This window comes from Eubalaena glacialis, chromosome 19 (assembly GCF_028564815.1).
Source record: "Eubalaena glacialis isolate mEubGla1 chromosome 19, mEubGla1.1.hap2.+ XY, whole genome shotgun sequence".
Taxonomy (NCBI): domain Eukaryota; kingdom Metazoa; phylum Chordata; class Mammalia; order Artiodactyla; family Balaenidae; genus Eubalaena; species Eubalaena glacialis.
In genome coordinates, this window is record NC_083734.1 from 40,459,043 (window position 1) to 40,482,261 (window position 23,219).

A 23,219-nucleotide genomic window follows, 5' to 3' on the forward strand; every position below is an offset into this window, starting at 1 on the left:
AGAAAATAAAAGTATCTAGCAGAAACCTAAGCATTGCTTTAAAGTCAAGAACAAGAGTAGGATGCCCATCATAACTGCTACTATCGATCATTGTGGAGGAGGTCTTAATCAGTACGATAAGAAAAACGAAGTATTGGAAAGGAAGAGACAAACATATTTGCATATGAAATGAGGGACCTAAAAAGACCAAAAGAATCAACCGAAATTTTATTGGAAGTAACAGGAGTAAGATGGCTACATACAAAATCAAGAGATCAACATATAAGCCTCAATAGCTTTCCCATATAACACAAATAACTCACTAAAAAACAGAAGAAACATCCCATTTACTATATCAATAAAAATGCATAAAGTACCTAGCAATAAACTTAACCAAAAATTTGTAAGACCTCTGTGATGAAAATATTAAAACTTTTCTGAAGGACATTAAGAAGAAGTACTTACATGGCATGAGATACCAGCCTCCTAGAATGTTGTAAAGAGGTCATTTCTCCTCAAGTTAACCTACAAATTCAATGCAATCCATTTATATCCAAAATAATTTTTAAATAAAACCTGGCCAGCTGACATTTGGTAGAGAATATATGTAAGAATAGTTATGAAATGTATGAAAAAGAAGGTCAAAGAGTAGGAACTTGCCCTACCAGATATAAAATATGTTATAGAGCAACTGGAATTAAGCAGTGTGATATTGGTACTGGTACAGGACAAGATAACTGGATCACAGAATAGAGTCCAGATGAAGATAGTATATTAGACCAGAGAAGAAAGAATAAACCATTCAGTGAAAGATTTGAAAACAATTAGATCTCCATGTAGGGGGGAAAAGTTAGAACCCCTACCTCAACCACACTAAAAAACAAATACAACAAATTCTAGACAGATTATAAAAGTACTTGAAGAAAATATTAGAGATTATTTGTACGTCATGAGGTGACAAAGGCCTGGCTAACAAAATCCACCCCACATGAGCCATGAGGAGAGGACGGGCAGATATGGTGGCAGACTGTCAACACACCTGCTACTCTCAACAGCCCTTGCCCCCTTTTTCCCTGGACTGTTTGTCTTCTTCTTGTTGACTTATAAAACTCTTGGGAGTTCCCTGGTGGTCCAGTGGTTAGGGCTTGGCGCTTTCACTGCTGTGGCCTGAGTTTCAATCCCTGGTCAGGGAACTAAGATCCCGCAAGCTGCACAGCATGGCCAAACCCCGCCACCCGCAAACAAACAAACAAACAAAAAACTCTTTATAGTAAAGAAATACTGGCTTTCATTGAATTCCAGTGTTTCGAATCTTTCCAGTGTTTTTGTCTCTAAGGAGACAAGACAAAAGAGTGGAGTAGGGAGCACAAGCTTTGCAGTCGGGTGAAACTGGCTTCTGCTTTTGGTTTGGCCACTGGGGCCTTACATTGATCTCCTTCATCTATGAAGGAGGGATAGTAATATCAACCTCACAGGACTGTGGGCATTAAATCAGACAATATATGGATAACTCTTCATCTTACGCTTGGCATGAATCAGTGCTAGGCTGGTGTCACAGACAAGATGGTGGAATATATCAAAGGCTCTGCTTGTGGCATCAGGCTCTGAAGGCTCTTCCCCACAATAAGATTATAAAAATATTGCTTTTATTTTCTTCTAATACCTTTATGTGGTCTTTTTTCACATTTATGGAAATATGTTTATTTAAGATGAAAAATGGGGATCTGCTGTTCTTTACCCCCCAAATAGTTAGGCAGCTATTCTATCACCATTTATTCATTTTCTCCCACTGACTGGAATATTAAAACATGACATTTCAAAAGTCTTAAGAACACATGGTCTATTGCTGGACTCGATGCTACTTCAAATAAATATTCGGTTGCATGATTCCTCACTGTGGAATGGACATAACGCCTCATCTCTCTTCCGTTGAACACCATTAGTGTCTACCATAGGAAGAACACTGCATGGCCCCTGTCCTCAAAGAGCTTATCATATAAGTGGGGAGAGGAAATAATGGTTAGGACTCCTCGCTTTCACTGCCGAGGGTACAGGTGCAATCCCTACTTGGCGAACTAAGATCCCGCAGGCCAAAACAAAACAAAACAAATTCAAGGTTAAACTCCATAGAAGTTCGAAACAATAAAAAGGGGACTTTACAGAAATTCTAAAAAAGCAAAAGGCCATATGCCACCTGGAGATGTAGTGGGTACAGTCTGGGCAATGGCCAATGACTAGCAAGCTGACCCCATGCTAGTCCCCAGCCTCCTAGGCTCAGAAATCATACTCTTCCTCACCAAGAGAGAACTCACGTCTTCCTGCTGTGGCAGTCTCACTTTATCAATAGCACAGGATTGATCAAAAATCAGAATGCCAAATTATTACTTGACAATGAGAAATACATCTGTTCTACACACAGGGCATCCGTGTCTACACAATCAGAGAATTACCTTCTGTGGAGACAGGCCTCCGTGGCACACTAAAGCACAATCACACAATCGAAGGCTACTTGGTGAGAACAGAATTAGAAAAGGAATCAGCTGAATCCAGAATTTAATGGGAAGGCCTGAGGCAGCTGGATCCATCCATCTCCTCAACAGGCACAGCCTGGCTAGTGGGCCTGACTCTTCAGTTCTGCTGCCTAAGGTGCCATCTCTACTCTCGGGCAATGTGAGGATGGGCACTGCCCATGTTGGTCTCTCCTCACCTTTTCTATGCTTTCACTACTGACCAACCCTCCTGAAGACAGACACATTTCTCTTTAGAAGTTAGTACATCATGTCAGGTTTTATTCAAGTCTGATAGGCCAGGAAGCCATTGGTCCTTACACGTCTCTGCTCAGTTCCATGATGTGCTAACCTTGGTGTTTCTCTCTTGGGGGGCTGCCTTTTTAAAAACTGCTTACCACTTTTGTGAGTTCTGAGGGGAGGCGACTGCTTTGCTATGGCCCCTAAGAAATGGTGACAAACCTCACAGGACTAGGATCAGGAGGGCTGGAGTATTCAGGGAAGGCTTTATGAAGAAAGATATCTGAACTTGAGTTGGCTTTTGAGAGGTTCATAGGACTTCCACAGGCAAAGCAAAATCAAGGAAATTTAGATGGGCAAAGGCACAGACAAAAGTAGGAACGGGTGTGGTGTAACTAGCGTATAGTGAGGAGCTGCTTTGGCTGCAATGGAGGGCTGCCATAACAAGAGAAAAGGTAAATAAAGTAGGTTGGACTGGTAGGGTAGAATCAAGATTGCCAGCTTATTAAAATCACTCTTTTAATGTTAGCAACTGCCTGTTGGGAAAAGTAACAAACCATTAGGTAACTGACCAAAAGGTAAACAGGCTAGCTGCAGGAATAGGCTACTATAAATATGACATACTTTAGGGTAGCCTGCGGCAGGATTTTACTTGCAGTGTTTTAATGGAACCTATCTACACAATTCCTAATACACTGGAGAAGAAAGCTGCTAAGTAAACCTAAGGAATTGACGAGATCATACTTTTATCTTTTAGGCATGTCCTTTTAGCCCTCCCAGGGTGACTGATAGCTCCGTGAGTATGGAGATCGTATACCTCTCATCACTTCAGCCAACAAGGAAAGAAATCAACAGTAGACTGAGAGTGACAGGTGAGTACATCAAATCAGCATAGTTTTTTGAGTTGAAGAAATTTTACTATCATGTCAACTCTGGCCTTCTTATAAACTTAACTTGTCAAAATAGTCCAATGGCTTGTTATCATGGATCCAATTCCATAGAGATCTCCTGGCAGTGGAGTTCCTTTAAAAATCCTGTGGGGACTTCCCTGGGGGCACAATGGTTGAGAATCCACCTGCCAGTGCAGGGGACACGGGTTCGATCCTTGGTCTGGGAAGGTCCCACATGCTGCGGAGCAACTAAGTCCGTGCGCCACAACTCCTGAGCCCGCGCGCCTAGAGCCCGGACTCCACCACAAGAGAAGCCACCGCAATGAGAAGCCCGCGCACCGCAATGAAGACCCAACGCACTGAAAAAGAGAAAAAAAAAAAATCCTGGGGATATAATTTTCGGTAAAAGAACAAATTGTATCTCAGTCCTCATGACTAAAGAGAAGTATCAAGTAGTAGTAGGTGGAAAGGTGGCTTTCATTCTCAGTTTGTGGGTTCTGAATCTGAAAGAATTATTGTCCTTACCTCAATGAGACAGAGAGTTGTAACCAAAATCGTCACTACTACAGTTACAGATATTGCCAAGATGAGTTTGTTGTTACAGCCATATCCTGGAACTTCTTTTGTGAGCTAAAAAAATAAATAACAATTTTTTAAAAACAAGGAGATAGAAGGGATGAAAGCTAACTCTTCTTAAACCTATTCTAAACAATAGCTAACTATTCTTAAACTACTATAAAACCCAATCCTTTCAGGCGAGTAGCTTCTATAAGAACAAGCTAAATTTAATGTTATTAATCTTATCATTACCATTTTCTTCTACAATTTATTTATCTACAGTTTATTTATCTTGTGTTATGTCCTTTTCTCGTCTACCCTAGGAATAGTGGCACACTCTCTAAATGAGCCAAGTGGGAGATCACTGTCTTAGCCAGTTTCATGGCTGAAGATAAGATACGGACTAGGAGCCCGTGGTACTCCTGCTTGGGCACGTTCATGGCATGTCCTAAACTGAGTAAAAGTCCAGGTCCCATGTTTCAGGGCTTCTCCTCACCTCACCTGACTCCTGCTCTTTCTGCTCACTCTGGGCTTCTGTGCTCTCACTGATAGAGTTGTCACTTTTCCACTGGCCCGTATCCCATTCCGCTTTGGACACCTTTACTTCCTGCTGCTTGCTGAGAAGCTTCATCAGGAGGCCTGTTCTAGAGATGAGGTTGGCACAGGCCAGCTGCACGTGGGTCTCCGAGCAGTCTATTTTCAAAGCCTGGGTAACATGAGAAATGAGCCTTCGCATGTCCTTGTTGGGGATGAGGGACCGTAGTTGCTGCTTTAGCTGAGTTTCAACTTGATCACCCGGGAACGTGAGCCCTGGGAAAGTGAAGCCTGTGGGCTTAGAGGATAATTCAGTGCCCGTGTTGTGCTACTCCCATTGTGTTTCGCTGGTGTGTCGAACACTTGGCATACTGTTGTCTGCAGCAACAGTAGAATGTGCAGTGGAGACGTTCCTATGGGTAGTGTTTCCAGGGCCGGTTCCTCCTGGCAGCCTAGAGTTTCCTGTAGAAATAATTTCTTCAGAAACATTTTGTGCAGTATTGTTTTCTGAAGTAGTGTTTTCTGTAGAAGGGTCTGAAAGAGAAAATAATTCTGGAAAAGGATTTTCCTGAGAAGTCACTTCTCCTGAAGATGAAACAGCCTCTCGCGGAGGGGAATTTATGAGACTCCTCCCTACAGAGAACGGAGGGCTTGCAAGCATCATTCTATTGGGTGAACTTTTCTTTCTGAACTTTCGACTCCTTTTGACTTTGGGTTTTCTGTGGACCCGATGAGTCCTAATTTTATGGAAGATGTATTTTTTCCCAGAATGTGAGATTAGTTCAAAATCCTTAATATTTCTAACTCTAGCCTTTGCATCTTCTAAAACAAGTATAGTGTTGGATAAGTCTTTTGATTTGCTTTTAACCTCAGGTGGGGATTTTGGAGGGACGGAGGCAGAAGGCCTGCCCTTGAAGTACTGTTTCAGGGTAGAGGAACCTGCTGCCTTGTGTTCCTTTATGAATGAAGACTCCGCATTGGAGGACTTTCCCACCAGCTTCCTGGGCCTCTGCACCATGAGTAGCTGTTTCAGCTTTCTTGGGGATGGCCTCCTGAGCCTTCTTTCTTCGGCAGTGCTCGCCACAGATGGCTGGGCATTCTGTTTCCTCCTGACGCTCTCATCTCCCACTGCTTTGAGGTGCATTTTCTGTAGGCCCCTCGGGCCCTTGAGGACCCTGTTCACTCTCAGCAGCTTTTCCTCTGTACTCTTAGTCTTTGCTAGGCTGTCTTTCTGTGGTTGGGCAGTTTCCAACTTCTTTTGAAAGATGTAGCGTTTATACATGGCACTTAAAAGGTTGGAACGTGTACGCGTGGCAGGTTTTTCTTCCTTTTTCACCTCATCCATTTTTTCTTGAGTTTCTGCATCTAACAAATTTCCCAGAAAATGGAGTTTCCTCAATTTATTTTTATTAGTTGAATTGTTGCGTACACGTTTAACAGAAGGGCCCCTTGTATTGTTTTTCAAAAGGCCCAGCGGCATATCTCCATCTTGTGTATTTGAAAAAAGAAGTTGAAGGAACGGTAATAACGCTGATTCCACATCTCCTAGATTCCCCTCTGAGATGTAAGGCAGTATGTAATTTCGTGCCCCGATAATATCGCTTTTATTATGGAGGTCCAGCTGCTCATTCATGACGCCTGACAAGCTGACAGCACTTTTATCTGAGGACGCCCTCTCTGACTCAATAGTCAGCTCGGGGCTGCTGTTCTTCTTCCGCGCTTGTAACACCTTCATCAGCGATCCTTCTGCAATCCCTAGAGATGTTTCTTCATCTGTCAAATAAGAAGAGCCTGTTTTTGATCACTGAAGACTGATGGGACAGCTTTTTGTCAGTCCACAGCCAAATAAATTAGGAATCAGTCAACGTTTGAGTGCCACGTAGGACAAAAAGAAACCCACACTTAAGCCTATGACTGGCAACAACAAAATGTGAAAAAGATACCTCTTGAAAAAGTGGCTATCTACTCAGAAAATTCTGTTGCGTGAAATATAGTAACTATATTCAGGGTTACTCCACTGGTTCCCAGGGGCCAGTACTCAAGAAAAGCCAAGGCTGGAAGACAAATACTCCCCTACTCAGCTGGACTCTCTGCAGATCTACTGTGACTCCTCACATTCACATACCCCATCCTGTCCTGCCTCAGAGGCAGAGGAGTGTGAGGCTTCCTCTCGCCACCTCTTCAGTGTGCTTGCGTTCTTGCTACTATCACAGATGACCACGACAACAACCGCCGCTAACAGGTGGTCACCTGGACATGCCCTTCTCCACCCACCCACCGAGTCCTTTGCTCAGTCCCTGCTTCCATATATCCCAGCTGCCATAACAGAAGGCTCTATACAGAAAAAAACACTATGTCTGCCCTGGCTCTTTGCTAAAATTTGGGCAGGGATCTGGGGTATAAGTTAAGAGATTTGCCAGACTGTATGCCAATGTGGAATGTTCAACAAATCAATGGAATAACACTTGAGGTCCTAAAATGTAGAAGGCAGAAAGCAACTTCTGTCAGATGGCTACTTTGCTTTCATTTCATTTTACTTCTAATATTTCCAGCTTTACTTGGGGAACCATCCAAAGCTTCTGACTGTGTGAAGGTAATGTGTACCACTGTGTAGCTGGGCTTCTCTTCCAAAAGGATTAAAAGTATTTTTGGTCAGGGTCAAAGGAGGAGGGAAGGGTCATGAGAAAGGAGGAGCATGGGCTTGCAGAGAGCCCCAAACTGGGGATAGGAGATCGGGGCACTAGGATCATAGCACTTAACACCTCTGATCTAGTTTTTCCTCACCTGTAAAAGGAGATGAAAAATGCCTTTTCTGCCCACTTCTGGGCGAGAAGGGAGTAATATAATTAGTAAAAAAATTGTTTGGGGGAGTTCCCTGGTGGTCTAGTGGTTAGGACCCAGCACTTTCCCTGCTGTGGCCCGGGTTCAATCCCTGGTTGGGGAACTACGATCCCACAAGCTGTGTGGCACGGCCAAAAAAAAAAAAAAATTGTGTTGAAAAATCAGCAATATTGTCTTTATAGAAGTAGCAAAGTGTTATTATATATGATGTGCTCTAGATCACTGAAAGAGACCTGTATTCAAGCTACCTGGGCATGAAAGCACATTTTGGAAGTCATCAAGTTAGTGCCAGTAAATCTAATATATAGAAAAATAGTTGAAAGCCCCTGAGTGTTTTGTGGATAGAAAAGCTTGAGATTCAGAGCAAGTTCAGAGCTGGACAGTCTAAGAATAAACTAGCTCTCCCATCCATTAGAAGGGCTAGGTAGCAGCTTCTGGTTATGGAACCAGAAACTCTCAGGCTCCAAGTAGGACATAAAACAGCATCACTTGTACTCTTTATAAAATTGCAGAATCAAACAAAATAAACAAAAATATATTTACACCTGTCCTATAAGACAAAGGGTACTTGAGACCTAATGTATATAAAATCAGTTTACAAACTGTGATGCATTATATGAATAAGTTCTCATTTGCAGAGAGCACAGCATAGGATATGTGGCCATTAATGTTAATTCCCTTCCCCTTTCCATTCCTTTCTCTTGTTCCTTTATGTATGCAGATCAGTTACATTATTAAGCTAACTATGTACCTGAGCTATTATTAGCTTAATAATGTAACCAAGAATCTGATTTTTAGCAAGGGGGTAGTTCTCAGAAACTTAGGGAGCTGGAACTCTGAATGAATGAATTAAAATAATGCAATTACATCATTAATTCGAACATTTATCATCACTGATTAAAAATAAAAATTATTAAAAAATTAAATTAAAATTTAAAAATTTATTATCCCGCAATTGAGACTCACCACAACGTGTGACGTCTGTCAGGCATTCACTGTCACAACGCAGCTTGACTGTCTTACAGACAACCTCAATAGTATTTTTAAATTGGCAGCGGCAGCAGGCCATACGGCTAGGTAAGACCCTATAAATGGAAACACAGGTAATTAAATTCGTGGTAAAAGAGTTACTTGAGTAGGTAGAAGAGGTAGGCCAAGGCCACCACAGACCAGTGCAAAAAGGAGTTCTTGGGGCATATGGACTGGAGAACTGGATAGGGGCCGGTTGGCCAATTGCTGCTCTTGACTGTTGTAAATAAATATAGAGGAGGAGAGAGGTGCCCAACAGAAGGATTAGGATGGCAGTAGGTATGGTGTGCCTAGAAAAAAGGGACTAGGGATTACAATTGGGTGACATTGATCTGTAGTTTAATTCAGAAGTATCTCCTTCCTACCCGAAAGCCTCACTTGGGGTTGAGAGTACACAGGAAGAAGGCAGACTTCTAAGAAGAGTCTGAATAAGACCGCACCTTCTGGAGTCCCTTTCTCAGTTCCTATTTGTGAGTAGTAATATATTAGAAATTATTCTAGTAAGAAAAAAGCATCGTGTGGTTAAACAATAACAGAGATCACATTGGCCAAATCTGGACAAAAGGAACATTCCAAAGAATAACATTATCATTATAATAAGGTAAAACACAGTTAATTTTAAAAAAAGCAAATGAGTTCATAATGATACTCAAAATGAAAAGTGGGGGAGCTCTTCTTTATAGAATAACGTCAGCTAATAAATGCAAGAGGAATGATAGAATTAGGAAAGTGTCATTTTGCAACTATCAATGTAATAATCGATTCAGACAAGGATTGTCATTGATGCACATTTGGGTGAAGAGTTGTTTGAAAGTAGGATCTTCACTGATCCCAACGTATCACCCCACATATTATTTATCAATTACCAAGGGGACAAATAACTTTACAATGGAGAGATATGGAAGATACCACCTTAATCAAGTGATCAAACTTAGCACTGGGCCACCTGAAGTGATGAAGTATGAAGAATACATCACCTATATAGTATTCTTCCCCAAAATGTTTACTTTGAATCTAATGAGGAAACAGACAAATCCAGATTGTGGGGCAATTTACAAGACAACTGGCTTAGACTCTTCAAAAATGCCAATGTCATAAAAGATCAAAAAAAAATAGTAGGGAAATATTCTAGATTAAAGGAAACAAAGACATGACATGCAATGCCTAATCTTTAACTGGACCCTGTATCAAAACAAAACAGACTTAAAATATGTTATTGGCTTCTGGCCAAGATGAAGTAACAAGGACCAATTTGACCTCCCACCTGAAACAATGAAAAAATCAGACAGGACATATGAAACAACAGTTTTCAAGAAACTGGACCTCAGGCAATAAAGTTCAGTGATCCCCAGGAGATGGGAAATAAATGAAGTGATCCCTCTAATTGCCCTACCTTACTTCTCTGAGAAAGTTTCCAGGTCATGGTAAAGGGAAGAGAAGTCCAGGCAGAGACTGGTGGACTCCCTGACTGAGGAAATGGAGCTGAGAGTCTGGGAAAACCAAGGTAACTAGAGTTCACAAAGCAGAGTATCAGAGAGAAAAGAAGTGCACAGACAAAGAACTCTGGAGATATGCAGAGGGATCTCTTGAGAATTCAACAAAGTATTGGTCAGTACATTTGTGTGAGGAATTCCTTGATGCCAGGAAAAGAACCACATGGAAGGATTAATAATAAGAATAACTGGATATCACACAGGGTTGTAGGAATAGTACCTGTTCCTACAAGTCAGGCTGCAAAACCTCATGATACTCAGAAAGGACTTGTCTCCGTAGTTGCATATAATGAGCTCCAGACTAAAGGCTACTTGGACTCCTACCCAACGAATCTTAAACACTAGACCTAAAAGAATAAAATTGTTCTGAGTAACTTAAGTTCACCCAACACAAAGCACAAGCATTTTACAGGAATATATATATATATATATAGCACACAATAAACTAAAACTCACAATATCTGGGATCATATGAAAAATTGCCAAGCATGCAAAGAAGCAGGAAAATATGACCCATACTGAGGAGAAAAGGCAATCAATCAAAACTAACCCATAATCCACACAGATGTTAGAACTGGCAGAAAAGAACATTTAAAAAGTTATTATACATGAAGAAAAGTTATTACAACTGTATTTCATATGTTAAAAAACCCAGAGTAAACACTGAAAATGTTCAGTATAGGCATGGAAAATGTAAAACAGACCCAAATTGCGCTTCTAGAGAGTAAAAACAATGTCTAAATGAAAAAGACATTGAACGAGGTTAATGGCAGATTAGACACTGCAGAAGAAAGGGTCAGTGAACATTAAGGCATAGTAATAGAAACTATCCAAAATGAAACAAAAACAGTAACAAAACAAAACAACAACAAAAATGAATAGAGCATCAGTGAGTTGTGCAACAACTTCAAGTGGCCTAATACATGGGTACTTAGAGTCCATGAAGGAGAGGAGAAATACAAAAATTTGAAGAAATAATAGCCAACACTTTTCCAAATTGGTAAACACTATAAACCCACAAAGTCAAGAAGATCAATGAACTTTAAGCATAAGAAACATGGACAAAACTACACCAAGGCACAAAAAATAATCAAATTGCTCAAAACCAGCAATAAAGAGGAAAATTTAAAAGCAGCCAGAGGAAAAAACTATACACTACATACAGAGGAACAAAGATAACAATGACAGCAGAATTCTTGTTGGAAACAATGTAAAGGAGAACTCAGTGGAATAACATCTTTAAAGTAGTGAATTGAATTCTATCAAACTAGAATTCTATACCCAGATCTGTCAAAACAAAAGCAAAATAAAGACTATCTCAGACATACAAAAGCTGAAAGAATTCATTACTAGTAGACTTTCACTATAAGAAATGTTAAAAGAAGTATTTTTAAGCAGAAGGAAAATGACACTTGTTTGGAATATGGATCTACACAGAAGATTAAGAATACTGGAATTGGGACTTCCCTGGTGGTTCAATGGTTAAGAATCTGCCTGCCAGTGCAGGGGACACGGGTCCCATCCCTGGTCTCGGAAAGTCCCACATGCTGCGGAGCAACTAAGTCCGTGCGCCACAACTCCTGAGCCCGCGCGCCTAGAGCCCGGACTCCACAACAAGAGAAGCCACCGCAATGAGAAGCCCGTGCACCGCAATGAAGACCCAACGCAGCCAAAAAAGAAAAAAGGAAAAAAGAAATCCTGGGAATATACTTTTCAGTAGAAGAACAAAGTGTATCTCAGTCCTCATGACTAAAGAGAAGAATCAAGTAGTAGTAGGTGGAAAGGTGGCTTTGATTCTCAGTTTGTGGGTTCTGAATCTGAATGAAATATTGTCCTTACCTCAATGAGACAGAGAATTGTAACCAAAATCGTCACTACTACAGTTACAGATATTGCCAACATGAGTCTGTTGTTATAGCCACATCCTGGAACTTCTTTTGTGAGCTAAAAAAAATAAATAACAATTTTTTAAAAACAAGGAGATAGAAGGGATGAAAGCTAACTCTTCTTAAACCTATTCTAAACAATAGCTAACTATTCTTAAACTACTATAAAACCCAATCCTTTCAGGCGAGTAGCTTCTATAAGAACAAACTAAATTTAATGTTATTAATCTTATCATTACCATTTTCTTCTACAATTTATTTATCTACAGTTTATTTATCTTGTGTTATGTCCTTTTCTCGTCTACCCTAGGAATAGTGGCACACTCTCTAAATGAGCCAAGTGGGAGATCACTGTCTTAGCCAGTTTCATGGCTGAAGATAAGATACGGACTAGGAGCCCGTGGTACTCCTGCTTGGGCACGTTCATGGCATGTCCTAAACTGAGTAAAAGTCCAGGTCCCATGTTTCAGGGCTTCTCCTCACCTCACTTGACTCCTGCTCTTTCTGCTCACTCTGGGCTTCTGTGCTCTCACTGATAGAGTTGTCACTTTTCCACTGGTCCGTATCCCATTCCGCTTTGGACCCCTTTACTTCTTGCTGCTTGCTGAGAAGCTTCATCAGGAGGCCTGTTCTAGAGATGAGGTTGGCACAGGCCAGCTGCACGTGGGTCTCCGAGCAGTCTATTTTCAAAGCCTGGATAACATGAGAAATGAGCCTTCGCATGTCCTTGTTGGGGATGAGGGGCCGTAGCTGCTGCTTTAGCTGAGTTTCAACTTGATCACCCGGGGATGTGAGCCCTGGGAAAGTGAAGCCTGTGGGCTTAGAGGATAATTCAGTGCCCGTGTTGTGCTACTCCCATTGTGTTTCGTTGGTGTGTCGAACACTTGGCATACTATTGTCCGCAGCAGCAGTAGAATGTGCAGTGGAGACGTTCCTATGGGTAGTGTTTCCAGGGCCGGTTCCTCCTGGCAGAGTAGAGTTTCCTGTAGAAATAATTTCTTCAGAAACATTTTGTGCTGTATTGTTTTCTGAAGTAGTGTTTTCTGTAGAAGGGTCTGAAAGAGAAAATAATTCTGGAAAAGGATTTTCCTGAGAAGTCTCTTCTCCTGAAGATGAAACAGCCTCTCGTGGAGGTTACTAAATAACCAGGAGATCACTGAAGAAATCAAGGAGGAAATCAAAAAATACCTAGAGACAAATGACAATGAAAACACGACGATCCAAAACCTATGGGATGCAGCAAAAGCAGTTTTAAGACGGAAGTTTATAGCTATACAAGCCTACCTAAAGAAACAAGAAAAATCTCAAGTAAACAATCTAACGTTACACCTAAAGGAACTAGAGAAAGAAGAACAAACAATACCCAAAGTTAGCAGAAGGAAAGAAATCATAAAGATCAGAGCGGAAATAAATGAAATAGAAACAAAGAAAACAATAGCAAAGATCAATAAAAATAAAATCTGGTTTTTTGAGAAGATAAACAAAATTGATAAGCCATTAGCCAGACTCATCAAGAAAAAGAGGGAGAGGACTCAAATCAATAAAATCAGAAATGAAAAAGGAGAAGTTACCACAGACACCGCAGAAATACAAAGCATCCTAAGAGACTACTACAAGCAACTCTATGCCAATAAAATGGACAACCTGGAAGAAATGGACAAATTCTTAGAAAGGTATAACCTTCCAAGACTGAACCAGGAAGAAACAGAAAACATGAACAGACCAATCACAAGTAATGAAATTGAAACTGTGATTAAAAATCTTCCAACAAACAAAAGTCCAGGACCAGATGGCTTCACAGGTGAATTCTATCAAACATTTAGAGAAGAGCTAACACCCATCCTTCTCAAACTCTTCCAAAAAATTGCAGACGAAGGAACACTCCCAAACTCAGTCTATGAGGCCACCATCACCCTCATACCAAAACCAGACAAAGATACTACAAAAAAAGAAAATTACAGACCAATATCACTGATGAATATAGATGCAAAAATCCTCAACAAAATACTAGCAAACAGAATCCAACAACACATTAAAAGGATCATACACCACGATCAAGTGGGATTTATCCCAGGGATGCAAGGATTCTTCAATATACGCAAATCAATCAAGGTGATACACCATATTAACAAGCTGAAGAATAAAAAACATATGATCATCTCAATAGATGCAGAAAAAGCTTTTGACAAAATTCAACACCCATTTATGATAAAAACTCTCCAGAAAGTGGGCATAGAGGGAACCTACCTCAACATAATAAAGGCCATATACGACAAACCCACGGCAAACATCATTCTCAATGGTGAAAAACTGGAAGCATTTCCTCTAAGATCAGGAACGAGACAAGGATGTCCACTCTCACCACTATTATTCAACATAGTTTTGGAAGTCCTAGCCACGGCAATCAGAGAAGAAACAGAAATAAAAGGAATACAAATTGGAAAAGAAGAAGTAAAACTGTCACTGTTTGCAGATGACATGATATTATACATAGGGAATCCTAAAGATGCCACCAGAAAACTACTAGAGCTAATCAATGAATTTGGTAAAGTTGCAGGATACAAAATTAATGCACAGAAATCTCTTGCATTCCTATACACTAATGATGAACAATCTGAAAGAGAAATTATGGAAACACTCCCATTTGCCATTGCAACAAAAAGAATAAAATACCTAGGAATAAACCTACCTAGGGAGACAAAAGACCTGTATGCAGAAAACTATAAGACACTGATGAAAGAAATTAAAGATGATACCAACAGATGGAGAGATATACCATGTTCTTGGATTGGAAGAATCAATATTGTGAAAATGACTATACTACCCAAAGCAATCTACAGATTCAATGCAATCCCCATCAAATTACCAATGGCATTTTTTACGGAACTAGAACAAATCATCTTAAAATTTGTATGGAGACACAAAAGACCCCCAATAGCCAAAGCAGTCTTGAGGGAAAAAAACAGAGCTGGAGGAATCAGACTCCCTGACTTCAGACTATACTACAAAGCTACAGTAATCAAGACAATATTGTACTGGCACAAAAACAGAAACATAGATCAATGGAACAAGATAGAAAGCCCAGAGATAAACCCACGCACCTATGGTCAACTAATCTATGACAAAGGAGGCAAAGATATACAATGGAGAAAAGACAGTCTCTTCAATAAGTAGTGCTGGGAAAACTGGCCAGCTACATGTAAAAGAATGAAATTAGAACACTCCCTAACACCATACACAAAAAGGAACTCAAAATGGATTCGAGACCTAAATGTAAGACCGGACACTATAAAACTCTTAGAGGAAAACATAGGAAGAACACTCTTTGACATAAATCACAGCAAGATCTTTTTTGATCCACCTCCTAGAGTAATGGAAATAAAAACAAAAATTAACAAATGGGACCTAATGAAACTTCAAAGCTTTTGCACAGCAAAGGAAACCATAAACAAGACGAAAAGACAACCCTCAGAATGGGAGAAGATATTTGCAAACGAATCAACGGACAAAGGATTAATCTCCAAAATATATAAACAGCTCATTCAGCTCAATATTAAAGAAACAAACAACCCAATCCAAAAATGGGCAGAAGACCTAAATAGACATTTCTCCAAAGAAGACATACAGATGGCCAAGAAGCACATGGAAAGATGCTCAACATCACTAATTATTAGAGAAATGCAAATCAAAACTACAATGAGGTATCACCTCACACCAGTTAGAATGGGCACCATCAGAAAAGCTACAAACAGCAAATGCTGGAGAGGGTGTGGAGAAAGGGGAACCCTCTTGCACTGTTGGTGGGAATGTGAATTGATACAGCCACTATGGAGAACAGTATGGAGGTTCCTTAAAAAACTAAAAATAGATTTACCATATGATCCAGCAATCCCACTACTGGGCGTATACCCAGAGAAAACCATAGTTCAAAAAGACACACGCACCCCAATGTTCATTGCAGCACTATTTACAGTAGCCAGGACATGGAAGCAACCTAAATGCCCATCGACAGACGAATGGTTAAAGAAGATGTGGTACATATATACAATGGAATATTACTCAGCCATAAAAAGGAACGAAATTGAGTCATTTGTTGAGACGTGGATGGATCTAGAGACTGTCATACAGAGTGAAGTAAGTCAGAAAGAGAAAAACAAATATCCTATATTAAGGCATGTATGTGGAACCTAGAAAAATGGTACAGATGAGCCGGTTTGCAGGGCAGAAGTTGAGACACAGATGTAGAGAACAGACATATGGACACCAAGGGGGGAAACCTGCGGTGGGGTGGGGATGGTGGTGTGCTGAATTGGACGATTGGGATTGACATGTATACACTGATTTGTATAAAACTGATGACTAATAAAAACCTGCAGTATAAAAAAACAAACAAACAAAACAACTAATACTAAACTTTCATTGGGTTATCTGTATGGAAATATGTTAATATAAATGTTTCAGACATTACGTGAAATTTCTAAAAATCTTATATGTTCTGCTATCACGTTATAAGTCATAATTCTAGTTATTACTTTAAAATGTATATCTCAGAAAAAACTAAACTTCATTGTCAATTGCACTATTATGAACTTTCATCAAATCTTTAACCGTGGTCATTTTTAAGTCTTTTGTCATTTACAGACAGTTCTGGGTGTACTCTGATGCTTTTGCAAATATGTTCCTATAAAAGGGTTTCATCTTCAAGGAATTCATAGAAAAGACTCTGACAAGTACAGGTTTCTGGGAACTGTACTGCTGAACTGAATGAATAAGCATTTTCAGAACTCTAATGGAAAACTGATGAACTCATAAAAGTGCTAACAAAAGATCAAGATGAAAAAAAAAAATTAATTACATGGGACTGAGTGAACTGATGAGGATGATTATAACTTTTGTGACTTTCTGTTTGAATTAAAAAGAAAAAATTCCACAAGGACTCAGAGGCAAAGAATATAGAAGTCAATTTTCACTGCAAAGTAAAGGAGCTGTTAGAGTGGAGGATTACTGGGCTGAATGTCAATATTGTGACATAGTATGAGTGTGTTTCGTGTTTGGTAATTGCAATCATTGTTGCTTTTGTTGTGGTCATCCATTTACAATGCTTGGCGTCAGTCTATTTATCTCTTGTAAAAATAAAATACAGTGTGTGTGTGTGTGTGTGAAAAAAAAAAAAAGAAATTGTCTAGGATAACGTTGAAAGGACAAAGAGTCATCTTAAAGCTGCTACTAGTGGCTAAGTTGTGAATACTTGAACATCAGTAAGAAAAAGTTATTATCATTATATAAGAAGTTGAGGGCTTCCCTGGTGGCGCAGTGGTTGAGAATCTGCCTGCTAATGCAGGGGATACGGGTTCGAGCCCTGGTCTGGGAAGATCCCACATGCCGCAGAGCAACTAGGCCCGTGAGCCACAGCTACTGAGCCTGCGCGTCTGGAGCCTGTGCTCCGCTACAAGAGAGGCCACGATAGTGAGAGGCCCGCGCACCGCGATGAAGAGTGGCCCCCACTTGCCGCAACTAGAGAAAGCCCTCGCACAGAAACGAAGACCCAACACAGCCAAAACTAAAATAAAAAAAAAAAAAAGAAGTTGAGTCTGTGCCTGTGAATGATATTCAAAGAGAGAAAAGTTAAAAATAAAGTATATAAGAGCTACTTTTACTACAACTAAAGGACATATCATAGGACATTTATTTTAATGAACTTTGAGTGAGTACTGAAAAAACAAACAAAAAAAAAGGTCTTACCTAAAAGCACAATCAGCAGTTTCCGGAATGCATCTGTCACAGCCTTCTGAATAGCCAGCTTCTGGGTAACCTGCCTTTTCATAAGGAATGATAATGACCCTAAATCCAACCAAAACAGATGAATTTAAAATGCCTATCTGAATAACTGATTTCTAGGTTATGTGTTTAAAACTAAAAATGCATCTGTCATTCTTAGATCATTATCTTAGTGATTAAGGGCAGGCACAACACTGGGGTACGGTTGAATGTCTCTGTTGTAGGTATACCCTGGCATGGCACATTTTTACTGCTCAGATCTATTCTGGAAGTTCCTAAAATACTCGATGGGAAATACAAACCAAGAACGTGGCACAAATCTCATTTTACTCACAGATTTCAAATGGACAAGCTGAGGCTACACTGCTACAGACCCTGCTCTCCTGTGCGTAAAGGGCTGGATTCATACAGTGAGACAGACTTGGTGGTAGGGCAGATGATCTGGCCTCTCCTCAACCATCACCCACTCAGGTGGATGGTGGAGCCTCCTCCACTCCATTCGCTAACAGCCCTGCCTCTGACTTAAAACCCTAAGCCCAAGTGCCATGGATTCTAGGAAAAAACTCGGTACCAATCGGAATCCCCTTTCTAGGGATCTACATTTACTTTTTCCGCTCAGGCCCCTCCACAGGAGGCAAAGGACTGAACACTTACACAAGAGTTTATTTCAATCTTTAGACAATGATTTTGTTGGGATAACTGAAGGACAGAAGACATCTGTATTTGAAGGACTATTTTAGCACAAAACAAATTATTAACCAAAAAACAAAAACAAAAAAAACCTAATTTTCCCTCCTCCTAAGCTTCTTGGCAGGCAGTCCGTTCTAAAATTCTAAAGTTTAAGGTGCTGTCAGGTATTGCCTAAGATAAAAACCTATATTGTCAGGCAGAAAAATTCTGCCCAGGGCTTTAGTTGCTTAGCCAAGGTGATGATGTATCTAAAAGCTAAGTTTCAGAAAGAAAGGAAAAAAGAGAAATCCCACTCCCTCACCTCCCCACACACACACATACTGGAAAACAGACCTTCCTCCAACTTATTCAAAGGTTCCTCAGCCATGCCAACTCCAGGACTCCTGCACTCGTGGGAGGGCAACACCACCTCTAAAGCACAGAAGAACTTCAGGCTTTGCTTCTGAAGTGGTGTCACAATATCTTCATTTTCCCTTTCTTCAAGGTTAGAAAGATCCTGAAGTTGTTAGGATTTGGAATTAAAGGCTAGACTTCAAAATATCCTGGTGTTAGAGATAAAAACTAAACTCCAGCAATCCCAGGTAATAGTTTAGGTATGCTAAAGCTTCAAAATCAAGTGAGACTTGCAAATGAATGACTAGATATAGACAACACTTTTTTATTATATACCATACAAAAATACTGGAGAAAATTATGGACACCACCATCCAAGTCATTGAGATTATCACTAATTCTAGGTGGCAGGCCAAAGCTCAGATACTTCCATGTGGAAGCCTCTCACATCTCCTCCCCATAGCCCTGTTCTATTCTTCTCTCTAAAGTCTAGGAGTTCAATGTTGAAAGGAGTCTGGTTAGTCAAAGAAAATCTACAGAGTTTACCCTGATGATCCTTTTTGACCACCCATTGAAACCAAAGTAGTAATTTGCCAATTCTTGGCATCTGGAGCTGTTTAGGGCAAGCGTATTGTGTCGAACCACCTTATGTCTGGTGCCGAGACGACCCTAAAGACATAAAAGACCTAAAAATATCACAAGCCTACATAGAGACTTATTTTGGATATACCTGAGATTTATCAATACCAATTTCATAGAGTGGTTGTGAAGATTAAGTAGGACATTTTAAGCAATGAGTTCACAGTGAACCCTAAATAAATGTTATTTATTATTTTTAAGTCAGTACTTTTCTGCATCATTTCCAGGGCCCCTGATTAACCGGAAGGTTCCCTGACCTCTGGTGGTGAAAGTGATCATGAAAGCAACCAAGGAAGCCCAGCAGAAGCCTATTACGGGGCTGGGGGTAAGCAAAGGAAGTGATCTGTTTTAGTCGTCTCATCCTGTAGCTCCTGCTTGAGAATATGACCTGAAGAGGAGATAAGATAGACCTGCCACTGAATTAGGACCTTAATCTGTAGCACCCCCTCCCCAAGTTACTAATCCCTGTTAGAAGAGGGAATACGTATACCTCTATAAATGTAAATAAAGCAACCAAAAGAATTAGAGGTTCATCTGCATTAACAAGCTTCTTTGAGGGTGCAAATATTTCCAGTCTTAACTCTCTAAATAACTTACATATTACTGTGGATTTTTTACATCACTAGTTCTTTCTTAAACGTCTATTTCCATTTTGAACAGGGTGTAGTATAGAAATATAGTCATAAAAATTCAAATAATACAAATAAAGTCAAAGCATTGTTAATTCTTTTTTGATGTGTTTGTGCATCTTCCTCCGTCACTAGTTTATGAGCTCCTTAAGTGCTTGAAGGAACCATATATTATTCTTTCCTTGTTACCAGAAACAAGCATAGATCTTGGCATATAATAGAGGAGTGATGGTCTGTTGACTGAGTGAATGAATGAGTACATAAGAAAATGAAATTACTTTCTCCAACTGAAGCTGCCTGCTGGGAAGGAGAAATGAAGACTAATTTTTCAATGTTGAGTGTCGCAACATTTAAAACAGGGAGGCTAGGCCCTGTACGGTGAGTCATAATGGAGCTGTCCTGGACAATTAGGAAGCTTCAGAAGGGCTCTGAGCCCCTGGGTAGTAGAGACAGTTGACATCTGGGATAACCTTGCCACAGTTCTTGCTGGCAAACATTTCCCTTCGTGCTACTGAGAAAAACTCAGATACATTAGGCCTTTCCTTCATTTTATTCGAAGATGTTATTCTCTTGTCTGTATTTATAAAAAATACAGGGAAAAAAGATAAGAAGTATGTATACCTTCCAATGAATAAAAGAACACATAATCGGAACTTCCCTGCTGGTGCAGTGGTTAAGACTCCATGCTCCCAATGCAGGGGGCCCGGGTTCGATCCCTGGTCAGGGAACTAGGTCTCACATGCATGCTGCAACTAAGAGTTCGCACGCCACAGTTAAGGAGCCTGCGAGCCACAACTAAAGGAGCCTGCCTGCTGCAACTGGGGAGCCCACGTGCCGCAACTGGGGAGCCCTTGAGCCGCAACTAAGGAGCCCGCCTGCTGCAACTAAGACCCGGTGCAACCAAATAAATAAATAAATAAAATTTAAAGAGAACGCATAATTAAAGTAGGTAACAATTTCGGGGGCGTGGCTAGTAAACTAAGGCTCTGCATTAAATAAAGAAATCTAATACGAATGCCCTTTCCTCTCAACTCTATAGTGACTTGTAGAACATTTTCTTCATTACTCTATCAGTGACGGGCTTTATGCTGTGAAAATCTCAGAACCTACGCTTATGGAATGGTCTTAATGTCCAATATAAGAAAAGAACTCATTACTCACAACTGATACCAAGTAACTGTCTCATAATCTTTCCAGGACCATCTGTAACATCTGAGTGGTTATGTGAAATGGTCGCAGGGTCCGCAAATTAAAGAATGTCTGAGACAAAAGCATTTCAATCCCAGGGAGTACAGCCAGGATTGAAGAGGGTGTTAAACAGGGTACAGAAGTGGGAGGTAGTGCACCTGGAGTCACATCTGAGGAGAGTTCTCAGATTCAATAAAGGTGAAATCAGTGAGTAAAGAAATATGGGTGCGAATAGGCAGCAAGGTCAGTGGGAAGTAGCCAGAGCAAGAAGCCAATCACAGAAGACACACAATTATAAAGTGAAAGGTCTGGGAAATCGAAGCCTCACTCACTTATTCAGAGGAATTGAAAAGGTCCTTGAAAAAGGAATGGTGGCTGAATGGAGGCACATAATGAAATGTTAATTCTGGGGAAGTAAAATTGGATGGCATGTTAATATGGAATAAGGTTTCTACAATGCATTAAAGAATATTTTAACCATTTTCTGGAATCTGAAGGGAGTACTGAATAGGCAGTTTGAGAGTGATGATGATGATGAAGCCCCCTTTACGTTACATCTGACAAAAGTTTGTCAAGCTCGGGACTTCCCTGGTGGCGCAGTGGTTAAGAGTCCACCTGCCAATGCAGGGGACACGGGTTCGATCCCTGGTCCGCGAAGATCCCACATGCTGCAGAGCAACTAAGCCCGTGTGCCACAACTACTGAGCCTGTGCTCTAGAGTCCGTGAGCCACAACGACTGAAGCCCGCGTGCCTAGAACCCGTGCTCCGCAACAAGAGAAGCCATCGCGATGAGAAGCCCACGCACCGCAACGAAGAGCAACCCCCGCTCGCCGCAACTAGACAAAGCCGGCGCGCAGCAACAAGACCCAACGCAGCCAAAAATTAATTAATTAATTAATTTAAAAAACAATTTGTCAATCTCACAGATTTAAAATCCACATAAAAGTAACTATAAGGAAGACTCTTGTGAAGATTTCTTAAATTAAGGGGCAGCATAAACTGACATAGTGTTTAACATCACTTAAGTTTGGGTTTGGCCACTAGTTTCCACATTTACTGTCACGAACCTTAAGTAAGTCACTTAACCATCCTGAGTTTGAGTTTCTTCATCTAAAAAAAAGAAAGAAAGAACTGGGGAACTGGAGCATCAGTGGAGCAGTGCATCTGACAGCATTCTGTACACCACAGTGCTGTACAAACACTGGCCTTTTTTTCTTTTTTTCCCCCCTGGGATCTGAGTTCCCGGACCAGGGATTGAACCCGGACCCTCAGCAGTGAAAGTGCAGAGTCCTAACCACTGGACCGCCAGGGAATTCCCGATGGCCTATTAGTTTTAAATTCAGCACTTCATCCCAGTAGAGCGAGGAATTCCACATTTGGACCCACCTTCACTGGAGATGTCTGAAAAAGCTGCTTCTGGTCGCATGCCTTTTGGGCTCCGTGGGCATCCCTTGCTGAATAAACTTTGATGATGGCATAGAACCCAGGACCGGCCACTGCTGCATTTGGGAAGACTCGGACCGAATACTGAAGGCCAAACTGGGAGAAGACTGTGAACAGAGAATGCTGTAGGGTGGTCCCATGCTAAGTAAGTGCAGGAAATTTCACGCCCAGGAAGCCAAACCGCCCGTTCCCTTCTATTCCCCCAGCCCTTCCCCGCAGGCAACTGTGGTGATCCTGCAACTCCAAACACTTCTCATTTCAGCAACAAGTTTCCCTCTGAAATCCTAAGCTTCCAGAAGCATGAGGAGGCAATGCCGGCTGTTGGGAACTATCTCTCAAAAATCTGTGGGGGCGAGCTGACTGCTCAGGTCGGCTCTAGAACTAAGATTCCTTTCAGCGGAGACCACAGGCAGATGAGGTGCTGAAGCAGTACCCCGGGGCGCCCAGTTACTGAGGCGCGAGGTGGCTTCCTCCACCCCGCCCTCCGCTCCGGCTCCCTTACAAGGCCTCGGCCGTGGGTTCAGAGCGCAGCTCCCACACCCGCAAGGTTTTGTCTCTCAA

General features: G+C 41.0%; 2 protein-coding genes across 2 annotated transcripts in view; both read right to left on the minus strand.

Annotated features, from left to right (window-relative positions):
* The window catches only part of LOC133080814 (RAD52 motif-containing protein 1-like), a gene marked incomplete at its 5' end in the record, with an annotated part of 41,268 nt that extends 18,052 nt beyond the window's left edge, over positions 1-23,216 (minus strand). Inside the window, 4 exons of the mRNA XM_061176913.1 lie at positions 18,759-18,929; positions 19,307-19,427; positions 22,602-22,789; positions 23,165-23,216. Coding sequence (XP_061032896.1) covers positions 18,759-18,929; positions 19,307-19,427; positions 22,602-22,789; positions 23,165-23,216 — 532 coding nt within the window. The remainder of the gene's footprint in view (positions 1-18,758; positions 18,930-19,306; positions 19,428-22,601; positions 22,790-23,164) is intronic.
* On the minus strand, positions 287-11,998 carry LOC133080081 (leucine-rich repeat-containing protein 37A3-like). The gene is given in 5 exon segments (XM_061175931.1): positions 287-3,975; positions 4,142-4,246; positions 4,671-6,481; positions 8,516-8,634; positions 11,911-11,998. Coding segments are annotated over 4 exon segments (2,319 nt in total). The 5' UTR covers positions 8,619-8,634; positions 11,911-11,998; the 3' UTR covers positions 287-3,675.
* Positions 23,217-23,219: the final 3 nt, after the last annotated feature.